The 12,643-nt window shown below is 43.6% G+C and overlaps 1 protein-coding gene across 1 annotated transcript in view; it reads left to right on the top strand.

The window, feature by feature from the left end:
• Positions 1–12,643, top strand: part of mlycd (malonyl-CoA decarboxylase) — a 47,978-nt gene that overhangs the window by 16,625 nt on the left and 18,710 nt on the right. Inside the window, exon 2 of the mRNA XM_085991764.1 lies at positions 11,890–12,002. Coding sequence (XP_085847890.1) covers positions 11,890–12,002 — 113 coding nt within the window. The remainder of the gene's footprint in view (positions 1–11,889; positions 12,003–12,643) is intronic.

The following is a 12,643-nucleotide window of genomic DNA, read 5'->3' as shown; positions in this document are numbered from 1 at the left end:
CTCCAAAATAGCTTCTTTCGGGATAGCTGAGCACATAGGAGATGCCACTGGTCATTCCACCGGGATGTGAAAGTTGTAGCATATGCGTCTTCAGACTTGTAAGGTTGCCCAGACAAGGGGTGTTAGTGGACAGGTTGTGGCACAGTAGTTTCGGAGCAGAAATGTAGAATGGATGTGTATCGGAGAGATGCACAACCTGCTTCCTTGCTCCATTACTGACTAGCTAGTCTAATGGGCAATTAATCTGTGACAGTACTGCCTAGGTTTGTATTGTTTGGTAGTCGAAGCAACAGTTTATTCTTTGGTAGCACAAGCCCCTTGATGCCAACTTTCACTTTCTTAACATTCTGCTGGAGTCTGGTGATCTCTTTCCTTGCCTAGATTTTTGATATCTGGGTAATTGTGAGTGTCTGGAATATTGATTGTCCTTTACTGTGAGTTTGAGAGCAAAGTCAAGGAAAATATATCCTAAATGCATTTGTGTTCCCAGAACATTGGCTCAGTAAAGGTTTCAGTCCTCAGAGTTTATTCTGTTGCCTGGATATTTAAATCCCAATGGTGACTCTTTTGAAGGAGAATTTTTTTTTTTGCTGGCCGGGGCATTGTGTATCTACATGCAAGATTTCCGTCTATTCAGCTGTTTTATATCCCACATGGCTCTGAGTCTTTTACCGGTGATTATATTTTTGGGAATGGAGAATCTGCAGCATAGAGGACGACGTTATCTGGCCCCTGCGAATTTCTTTAACATATTCTTCTGTGGCGAGGTCAAATAGCTTATCCCTTGTGAAGCTGAAGCTTGGGTCAGTTACTGTGGTTGCGGGACAAGTGTAATGGGTTTAACCGTTTGCTGAATTTTTATCCAAATTCCATTTGGGAACCTCTGTTTTGATTCTCCAGAATTAATTTGAAGCTGTTACTGGTTTTCATTTATTTTAATTTTTCTCTCTCTTGCTCCCGAGGCTGCAGGGGTTTGGCCTTGGATTCTTCTAATTAGCAGGTGTTGTCTAAAAAAATATCCCCTACAGGTTCAGCATCTTTTCTGATTAAGCCTATCCATCTAAATTTTGAAATGCCCCAGCCCTCTGCAGTTTTACAGGCCATGATTTACTTTGGCATTCTGGCATTATATTCACTCTGAACTACAGTAAGGTGTCAGCATCTAATTGAGTTACAGAGCCGTTTGTTTTCCTTGAGCTTTTGCATTCTTGATCTCGCCCTGTTGCTTGATGTTATGGATTTTCCTAAGGCATTTGGATGTGGAATGCATCTCGAAGTAGTTCATCTTGTTTGCTCATAGGTGTATCTTGTCCGTAAAGCAAGACAAGAATGACACCTGCCTTCTAACGAGCACACCTTGGAACTGCTTCTGTTTTTCCAAACCTTACAGAGGCTTGAAAACTTGGCGGACCGTGCCCTCATCAGTTTCACTGCTTTGCAAGTAGAGTTATTGCTATCATGTCTTTTGCCCAACCAAGATGGATGAATTCCACTGCTGTTCTAATTTATCTTCAGCTAATTTTACAACTTGAACCTTTGTGTGTTTTTAATGCTATGACTGGTTTCGGTGTTGATAAATTCAGATTCCTGTGCATTTTGATGAATTTGTTCAAACACTGCTGTTGCTACAGATGTTGAGGTGTGGAATGCTACATTGCCTGTATAATCTACATCTTCAATCAACGTGTCAGCCAGTTTGAAATAGAGTTTTAATAGCTATCTGTTCAGCTTCCTAATATACACTGCAGTCAGTAGCTACACAGAATGAACCAATTGATAAGACATAACTTTGTTTAGCAGCAATGTGAATAAGAAACCATTTTTCAGCTTTATTTTCATATAATTTGGTATACTTCTAAAGCTGTTTATAAATAATTTGAGTTCTGCAAATTTGCATTACCGTTCTGCAAGGGTGGTCTGTGCTCCGAAGCAGCGTGAAAAGGTTTTTCTGTAGATTTAAAGGCCTAGAAACGGGGCGCCAATCTCGCCAGGGCACTGGAAATACCGCCCCGGAAGGAGTCGCGAACGCCCGCCGGAAATTCAATTTCAGCACCCCAGACGGAAGCGCAGCGCTACTCGAGGCGCCCCGCATCCCTCTTGGGGCGCTGCAACTGAAAATCGCAGCGCAACGTGCCGCAGCGCCACACGCTGCGGCACGGCGCGCTGCGGTACTGCAGGCCTTCCTCCCCTTCTTAAAGGGGAGGGGCCTGCTGCAACGCGATCGGCGATCGTGAGTGCCGGCAAAAGAGCCCGGCACCGAGGAGAAGTGCCGGGCTCTTGGGACACAGCCGGCACAATGTGGGGGGGGGGTGCGCAGGAGGCCGGGGACGGCTGCGCGAAGAGGTGCTGGCAGGCGGCCAGCAAAAATAATGGCCACTCTGCGCCTCTAGCACCGCAGGTAGGTCCCACTGAACCGGTCGCAAATTGCGACCGGCGTTAAAGCAGGGGGCGCTACCAAATTTCTCGATCGGGGCGCTGCGCACACCAATGACGTCATCGGTAGCGGCGCAGTGCTAACGGCTAGCGCCGCCATTAGCGTCCCGCTAAATTTAGTGGGAGGCGTGGCCAGTGGCGTTAAACCCACTAAGTGCACTCTTTGGGCTCTAACGGGTGGTGCAGCCCACTGAATTTCTAGGCCAAAGTCTGCTAATGCCACACACTATCCTGATTGACAGGTCAAAGACCAGGATAGTATGTGGCCTCCACTGATGCTGCTCTATAGCAAATTGCTATGAATTATGATTGTCCTTTTTTCCCCCTCTCTCCAGGGACAAGGAATCTAGCCATTGCCCACTGATGACATGTCTGGATTAAGAACTCATTGGGGTCAATTTTGAGTTTCGGGCGACCAACCAGTGGAGAATGCTTGCTGGTTGCCCTTGCTCACAGCAGCCGCCATTTTCAGGCACAGGCCTCATTTACATTGGGCTGGCAAGCTGCGGAGTGCAAAGCAGTGATCCCGATGCAGCTCGCTGTTTTAAGGCCGATTGATATTGTTCTGCCCCAGCTGGCTGCAAGGCAAGTGTGGTGAGGTCACGATCAAGGAGGGGGGGAGCCCGGGCAGCATTTGCTGGGTCACTTTGGTGCCATTGCCTGTGGAACTGATTGGAGCAGGCACAGCGCACACTCCAACCATTTTGAACCCAAAATGGTAACGGGGGCCCTAGGACTCTGATTTGCATATTACAAGGGGCCAACCATCAGAAACACCTTTCAAAATGGCGCCAGCCACATCATCGAGGTTTAACGGGCAATAATGCTACCGGCCCCATTTGAGGCTGTTACCGCCCTGTTAATGCCAGGCTTAACAAGTAAAAATCGGTGTAATTGTGTGAGAATTTGTCTTGGTGCTTAGTGCTACCTCAGGAAAAAAAATGTTACTCGTCTCTTAGAGAGCCAGAATTTTAGAACTCCTCCAGATGAAATTTTCTGGTCTCAAAAATGTTACTTAAAGTTTAAAAGAAGGAAATCTAATCTTAAAGATACAAGTAAAGAGCATTGGCAGTGGGCACAGTAAAAGCTGCAACAGGATACTAAAAAGTAGAAGCAAGAAAATAAATAATATTTGGAGATGAAAAAATAAGGATGCTGGTGTTGCTTGCAAACTGGTGAATTATTTTCTTTTTTAGCCTTGGTAGATGAAGATGAACAATTGTTTTAAGTCTATAAGCATTAGCACCTATAAATTTGTGAACCGTGATCACCTAGTCCTCTACTAGCACTAGTGTGGAGATGCCGGAGTTGGACTGGGGTGGACAAATGTAAGAAGTCACACAACACCAGGTTATAGTCCAACAGCTTTATTTGAAATCACAAGCTTTCGGAGCGCTGCTCCTTCGTCAGGTGAAGTGGAGAAATGCATAAAGACACAGATATAGTCAGAGAATCATGTCAGATGTTTACAGGTAATGTTTCCAACTGCCATTTATCACACCTCGGCAGAGAGATAATCACAGCAATCAAAGGTGTGAATGGTGTCCAAACAGGTCAGTCAGGAGTCCGAGAATCATGTTTGGACACCATTTACACCTTGGATTGCTGTGATTATCTCTCTGCCGAGGTGTGATAAATGGCAGTTGGAAACATTACCTGTAAACATCTGACATGATTCTCTGACTATATAAGCTGTGTCTTTATGCATTTCTCCACTTCACCTGACGAAGGAGCAGCGCTCCGAAAGCTTGTGATTTCAAATAAAGCTGTTGGACTATAACCTGGTGTTGTGTGACTTTTTATACTAGCACTAGAAGCAACATGAAACTCTTCCATAGAAAGTGTTGCCTTGGTTTGTCTTGAATTGAAAGGTACATTGCAGGGGACATTCCTTCCTGTAGAACCCTGCAGTTCAATTAACCCTGATGAGATGCCGAGAGAAACATCAGTGGCTTCTTTTTCTGCGGCCTTGAGTATGTCATTTAGTTAGTTTTAAATGCTGCTTCATCCCGGATTGATTTGCTGAAGAATATGATTTTGCTTTTGCCTTATATGGAGAAATAGTTTCAGTAGAGTTCTCTCTGGTCAGTAGGATCAAGTTTGCTAGACAAGACACCTTGAGCACAATTAGTGTTGTAAGTCAGGCTGCTGATGTCTTTTCAGTCAGGTTCACTGCTTGAATACTGGATAACTGTAAGCATGAGGAAAACATGTGGTTGGAAAGACAGAATTCAGACACTGGTGCTCATAGAATCATACAGCATAGAAGGGGGCAATTCAGCCCATGCCAGCTCTTTGAAAGAGCTATCCAATTAGTCTCACTCCTCTACTTGTTCCCTGTCGCCCTGAAAATTTTTCCTTTTCAAGTATTTATCCAATTCCCTTTTGAAGGTTACTATTAAATCTACTTCCACCACCCTTTCAAGCCGTGCATTCCAGATCATAATGTGCTGCACAATAAAATTCTCCTCGATTCCCCTCTGGTTCTTTTGCCAATTATCTTAATCTGTGTCCTCTGCTTACTGACCCACCCACTACTGGGAACAGTTTTTCCTTATTTACTATTATCAAAACCCCTCATAATTTTAAACACCTTTATTAAATCTCCCCTTGACCTCCTCTGCTTTAAGGAGAACAATCTCAGCTTCTCGAGTCTCTCCATATAACTAAAGTCCCTCATCCCTAGTATCATCCTAGTAAATCTCCTCTGATCCTTTTATTTTAAAGGATAACACTGTCATTAAAATAAGATAACTGGAAAATCTAGGCTTTGGTATTTTGTAGTTTTGCCATAAACCTCTTGGTGTCTACTAAACTCAGTGCTGCATTAAAATGTACTCATCATTGTTCTACTGATGATTGATTGGCACCATTAGTGATGTGGTTGGCAAACAAGCTATGAATCATATGATGGTTTTTCTTCTCCCAGCAAGGCTTTATTTACGAGTCAAAGCAAGGAATACCTCTGTTAATGCATCTATGGTATTTGCTGTAGAATCTGCTACAAGCTGAGAGAAGAATATCAAAACATTATTATCTGTAAGCCTGAACATTTTATCTTCCATTAATGAATGAAAATATATGAGAGACTGCAATGAAGCTTTGCCATTCTGTGGAACATAGGTCAATTATAGCCATTCACAATTTGGACTTTTCTTGAGCTTTGCAATGGATCACATGATGGTGTGCTTTACCAGAACCAGAATCTTTGTTTTTTGTAGATACTGTATGAATTTACAAGATTGAGCCCTGGTGTGTACCCCACATAAACAACCGAGATTGAATTGGGTTGGCAGTCATGCAATGATGACTTGCCCGATGCAGCCGCTAGAAAACGCGGAAGAAATATTGGTTTAAAATGATGGAAAGAAATGGTCTTTATTTTTGTTATATTTTCAAAGTAAAGTGAAGTATGGTGTGAAAACATTACAGAACTATAGGGGCTTGTAAGACTTTGTTGTTTAGATTTGTCTTTTTGATGAGGCTTAGATTGAAAAATATAGACATGCCAGCACTTGTGTACGTTTAATACAGTCCTTACCTCCAGTGCAAACAAACATCAGATGCTGTGTTTATAGCACAGAATTCAAAGGGGCCTATTGAAATGATAGTGGAGATAAGCAATTTCTTTATTTTTAATTTAAATTTATTTTAAGCCTTTATTTATACTTGCTAACTGGTGGAAAGCTTGAATTGTTAAAACAAATTAAAATGTTATTGGCTACATTTAAATTAAATTGGCTAATCTGTTTTATTGGTCAATGATGCTTCAGTATATTTATTTGTGTTTTTTTTCAAGCTGATTTATTATTCCATTAGATTGTTCCAAATACCATGCAGAGATTCAAACTGTTGATGCTGCGGTATGTTACAATCTTTTCTAGTCACACTGTTACTCTGGCTGCAGTTATACTGCAGTTACCAATCTGAAGTGTATTTGCCAGCTGGGATGTGCACTCAGCAGAGCTTTCTTACGCTGCAGACTGGCTTCAACCTTGCAAGCTTTGAGGTACATTAACAATGTGAATCATCAAAGCACTATTAACTGTGAACCTAAATAATTCATCCTCCATGAATCACTGAAAGACCATATGCGAGAGATTGCAGTGAAGAACTTTTCTCCCCAGGAGCTCATTTTTATTGTTAGCGACGCGGGAGTTTTGTCCTAGCATTTAAAAATGTTCCATCTAAACTTTTGAAAGTTCCCATGGGCTCAACAACATTTTTTAAATGTAGCTGTGTACCATACTGGAGTTATACGGCAGCTGGTGTGAACTGAAAGCTAAGTGGAGGATTCCAGCACCACTTGGTTTTAGTGTGCTTGAACGTCAGATCAGAGTTGTGTTGCCACTTTTTACATTGAAGCACATCCGAAACCCTTTGATTCAATGCAAAACTGCAGTCTAATTTATTTCAGAACCAGTATTGCTAAGATTTCTTCCAGAAGAAACATCCTAAAATACTGGTCTCAGTAAATGTGTACCTTTGTTAATCTAATGGTTTTTGTTTTTGGAAGATATTTCCCACATCATTTATTAACTTCCCAAGTAGTATAAATTTCTAGAAAGTACATAGTGTATTTTTATTTTCATCAGATATAGCTACTGACGGTCAGAAATAGCAACCAAGAGGCAGCAAAGCTTCACATTTGGCCACAACCCAAAACTTTTCACTAAATAGTAATGCTCTCTGCACAGCAGGTGTGTACATATATACTAACAAACCAATCAGTGGTTCTACTCAATTTGTAAAATATACACATTTATTCAGAATATTGCATCAACTTTCACAGCACTGGTACTGAGGACGAAATACTTTGACATTGGTCATATCCTTTACAGCAAAAGTTTTATTTTAACTGCGTATAATAACTTGCCTTGTGTACATTCCCACGCCAGCAGTTGAACTTGGAGTAAACTGTGTAATGTATATACCTTTAAGGGGGGAACTATCTTTTACAGCTCATGTATACTGCAGTACCGGCAGTGACCACACCGGTATATAGTACTGAGTAGTAATCTGTACAGATCAGTTCAGTGTGAGCCACGTTGAGTAAACACCTGTTGTACCGTTCTCCTGCAGTCTGTGTCTTATTCCACACAGACACAACAAACTGGTCTTCAGTTTTCTTCGGGTTTGTAGGGCTAATTCAAATTTCCACCTCCAAAAGCCAACCCAAGTGCGTTTGCGCAGTGACGTCCTTCTGTTTGCATGATGACCTTCCAACACACACAAAACAGTTCCGTGTCAGCTGTGGCTTCGTGGGAGGATTCTCGCCTCTAACCCCCAAGGTTGCGGGTTCAATCCCCATGCCAAGCCTTGAGCACATCGCCTAGGTTGGTCAATTGAGTGCAATGCTGAGGGAGTACTGGATGGTTAGAAATGTCATATTTTGGATGAGGCGTTTAAACTGAGTCTGCCCTGTCAGATGGAGTTAAAAGATTCCATAATATTATTTTAAGAGCAGTGGAGTTCTCCTAACATTTATCCTCAACCAACAGCGCTAAAAACAGATTAACTAATCATTCATCTCATTGCTGTTTGTGGGACTTTGCTGTATGCAAATTACCTGCCCCGTTTGCCTACATAAAATTGCAGTGATTACACCTGAAAAGTATTTCGTTGGCTGTCGAGCGATTTAGGACATTCTGAGAAAGTGCTATATAAATGCAAGTTCCTTCTTTGTAGTTCATTGTTGAATCATCAAAACTATTCTTAACATTGTCCCTCCTGAGCACAATCAATTGGGGAATCATTTTAGACATTATGGGGGAAAAATTCAGTTGTTTGCGCCTCCCGTTAGCACCTTAAGAGGGCGCAAAGCAACTAGCGCCTGGGCGCGGCGATGTTTGCGCCGCTTGCGAAATTAACTAGACATTTTGCGGTGGAGCTAAACGCTACCGCCACGATCTCCTGCGCCGGCAGATTGTGACGTCAGCTGAGTGCGCAACGCCCCGGACCGGATATTGAGTGGCGCCCCCTGCCTTACCGCCTGCCGCTAGCAACGACAGGTTGAGGGGAGCATTATGCTGTCAAAAAGGGACTGGGGGAGCGTTATTTAAAGGCGACCACTTCCTGCCTTTTTTTGTTGGTGACATTTTTGCACCACGCATTGAGAGAGAGAGAGACTTCTGGAGAGATTCAACGCTGTGTGAAGGAGTTTTGAGTACTGAGCAGCACTTTGCAGGTTTATTTTGATTTGCCCTTCCTTGCTTCGACAGGGCTCCTCGGCTTTTGCGCCTTAAGACAGGTGTGAAGCGCCTGATTTAGCGCTCCATTCACCTCCAGGGGCGATAAAAGCCAAGTTTGCTATCGGAGGCGATAATTAGCGCCAGGCGCTAAACGTTGCGCACGGCCGATAATGGCACCCCAAACAAGGCGATACTGAATTTTTCCCCCATTGTTTTTGTTTCCAGCCCTGCTAAACTTTACCCTTTGAGACCTGAGCAGCAGAAGACCATGGCCCGGATTTTCCGGGCCTATGACCGCGTATGTGGCTGTAAGTGCCCCGCAAGTTCCGTGTTTCTGCGTGCAATGCGCATGCGAGAAATCAGGGAACTTGCGATCTGGGATCCAACACATCCATCCCCGGGAAATGGACATTCACTGACGGAGAGTTGGGCTATTTGCCCAACTACTGCCCAGCGAATGCTCGTGAAACTCTTACGCCTGGTAGGGCCTTCTTTTATCAGTGTAAGAGTTAAAATAAATGTAAAAAACCTTTAAAATTCGTTCTAGGTTATTTTTTAGCCCCTTTAAAACATTTAACCGAGTGCGCCCCTGGGATACGTGGGCCTTTATGCATGTGTACGCGTAGAGGCCCAGGAGCGCAAGTGTTCGAACCTCCAGGACCATCAGGTAGGTTCATACTTTTCTTGCGGTTCAGAGGCATTCGCCCATGGCAAGCCTCCGACGGCAAATTCAGGCCCCATATTTACACTGTGGTTTGAGATCTGTCATTTGGGTCTGAAACTACCAGCTGCTGAAGGTTCCACAGTAGCGTCTGGAGATGGATTTGATCTGCCTTCAACCCTGCTTTACAGTATTTTACTGCAAAATCTTACATATTGTATGATACCAATGCCGGTAAAAAGAGAGTTTCCTGTATATACAACTCAATACAGTAAGGAGGTTCTGCACAGATTCCCTTGCAAACTTAGATCATAGCATATTATTAGACACAACCCAAGTTTGGAAGGCTAAAGTCAATGATTGTACTACTAGATTCTATTTTTTACAGTTCAAGAGTATATGTACAAACATTTCTCACATCCACCATTCCATTTTACTGAAATTATAGTCACAAAACGATTTTAAAAAAAAGGACTTTCTCAGATCATTGAGATGTGACTGCACTATGTTAATTTGCAGCTAGTTCTGATATTTATCACAATTGGGGGGGGAAATTGAGTCGCGCCCCCTTCGGGGTGCTAACTTTGCTGGGGCGCTACTTTTAGCACCCCGAAAAAAATTAGCACCCCCGCAGCCAAAATTGTATGGTAGCACCCCAAGAGGGAAGCGGGGCGCTACTGGAAGCACCCAGCCTCCCTCTTGGGGCGCTGCGAGGGACTATCGCGGCGCTACGTGCCGCAGCGCCATGGTACTGCAGGCCTTCATCCCCTTATTAAAGGGGAGGGGCCTTGCGCAGCGCGACCTGGGCCCAGCTGGGCCACCAGGGATCAGAGTGCCGGCAAAAGAGCCCGGCACTCGAGAGAAGTGCCCGGCTCACGGAGCGCAGCCGGCACTCTGCGGGGGGGGCTTCACAGAAGTCCAGGGATGGCAAAGCGGGCAGGTGTTGGCAGGTGGCCAGCAACAAAAATGGCCGCCCGGTACCTCGCTTTTAATTAGCGCCGCCCCGGCCACAGGTAGGCCCCCCTGACCCCGTCGGACATAGCGTCCGGCGGTAAGTCGGGGCGCTACCGAAAATTGCGGCCGGGGCTCTGCGCACAGTGATGATGTCATCGCGGTGGCGCAGCACCGTGGGGCGCTAATGGTTACCGCCACCGCTAACCTCCCGCTGAATTTCACGGGAGGCGTTGGCGGCGCCGCGCCCGGGCGCAAGTTGCTTTGTGCCCCATTAGCGCCCTCTTAGACTTTTACTAATTAAATAACTATTTCAACTTTGAATATTTTCCAATTTCCACCTTCTTAAATGAGCTTGATTTTATTTATTTTTTAGTTTGAAACTGTAAACCTGTGTGTTAATAACAGTAGCATGGCCAAAGTTTAGCTCTGATTTTGAGCAGATCAGGCGGCTTGGGTGTTGTTTCCACTTCTACCTTGAGATTAATGACATTGCACATGCAGCATTCTTGAAATCACATGTAGAAAGGGACCGCATTGTTGTCTATTTTACTGATCCTTTTATATATCAGAACTAACACCAGGAGCATAACTAGAGGTGCATTTATACAACATAACCTACTGCATACAATGTGCCTCCACAGGACATGGAGGAGGAGGAAAGGTAGATCCAACTAGGACTCTGAATTGAGCTCATGAAATGCACAGAAATTCATAACCTAAAATGAACTGTTGAGAATCATAAAAATTGGTTCAGGTTTGCTGAGTTGCAAGTTATTACCTATGCAACTCTTTTAAGGATTCATTCATAGGTCAGAAGTCTTTGTTGTTAACATCATATTCACAGAATTATTCACAGCAAAGTTAAGAATGTGCTGTCATCTTGAGTTTGCAAGGAGATTTACTCATAACCTCCTTTTGAATATTATATGTAAATGTACCCATCTATATGAAATTGCAAATTATTTAATATTTTCTATGAATGGCATTCATTTTCCCTAGTTTCTAAATTTTTATTTTATATGTATATGTAACCAAAATATATAAAGCAGCAAATTAGTTAAATGCTTTTCAGCAGTATTTTTCCCAAAACGGATTATTTTGAGGTCTGTTTACAATCAAATCCTTGTTTGTGCAGGCTTTCCACATTCTATTGTCATAGCAAATATCCAAGAAGCTAATACACAGGTTGTGCTTCTGGCTAGCTTCACTGGCCATTACAACATATTCCAAGTAATGTTACCACTGTATTTATGCGCATAAATATACGTTGTCTTGAATGTAAATCTCATTCCCCATGGGCAGTTGCCTAAATATGGCCATACAGCTATGACAAAAAGATTAGTTTAAAAAGAAACAGCACTGACCTGTTCATGTTCAAATGAAAATGCAATTCTTTATGTGTGAGTGTTCTGTTAGATGCTGTATTGTACAACATACTAATGGTATCTGATAGGGGCCCATTAGTCAAACTGTGTGGTCGATTCGCAGAACACTTGGATGGTGTTTATTGTAGAAATAATGGGAATGGGGATGACCAGGCCACCTAAAAACAATTACATGGTTTTACTGAATTGTTTAATCGGAATGAAATATTCCTCTGAGCCTCTGAAGTTGGTCACATTCGCTCGCTAACTTTGTGTTGATTTTCAGGAAATGAACGGAATATTGAAGGCGCTGCTTTCAAATTGGTTTTCTGTAGGATTCTTGAACCTGGAGCGTATAACGTGGAAATCCTCTTGTGAACTGCTGCAGAAAATTAGCCAGTAAGCATTTCTTAATCACTTTTTGCAGCAGTTGTATTTAAAGAAGCAATCCTACTTTGCCAGTACAAATCAATTTGGGGTCTATCTCAGTAAAGTCAAATTCAAGTAATAATCTTTTTGCGCTCAAAGCTGACTGTCAATTTATGAGCCTATCAGTAGCTAGTCTCTGATCAGATGAATCATAGAATGACACAGCACAGAATAAGGCTATTCGGCCCATCATGTCTGTGTTGGCTCTTTGAAAGAACTATCCAATTAGTCCCATTCCCCTGCCCTTTCAACTCTTCAAATAAAAATGTGTAGCGGTGAGTGCAAGAGTTAATCGAAGACACAATGGGGGGAATTTTGCCAGCCCTGGGGAGGCGGGTTTGGAGGAGGGACTGCCAGGAAAATGGCAGAATCCCGCCCCCAACCCGCCTCCGTGCCATCTTCCCAGGAGGCGGGTACCCAACCCGCGCTGGGAGCCACCTCCCCGAGGCGGGAAGTGGGATTGCAGCCACTTAGCTGCCTGTTAACAGGTAGTTAAGAGGATTATCCCCATTTTACCCCTGCAAGTGCAGGCTTCCCGACATCGGGAAACTCCGCCAGGGTCAGCGAGGCAAGCAGTGGGTCTGCGGGGGTCGGAGGGGTCCAAAAGTGCG

Source organism: Somniosus microcephalus, chromosome 6 (assembly GCF_052327205.1).
Source record: "Somniosus microcephalus isolate GS21.2 chromosome 6, FLI_Smic_1.0, whole genome shotgun sequence".
Lineage (NCBI taxonomy): Eukaryota > Metazoa > Chordata > Chondrichthyes > Squaliformes > Somniosidae > Somniosus > Somniosus microcephalus.
This window is presented reverse-complemented; position numbering and strand designations above follow the sequence as displayed.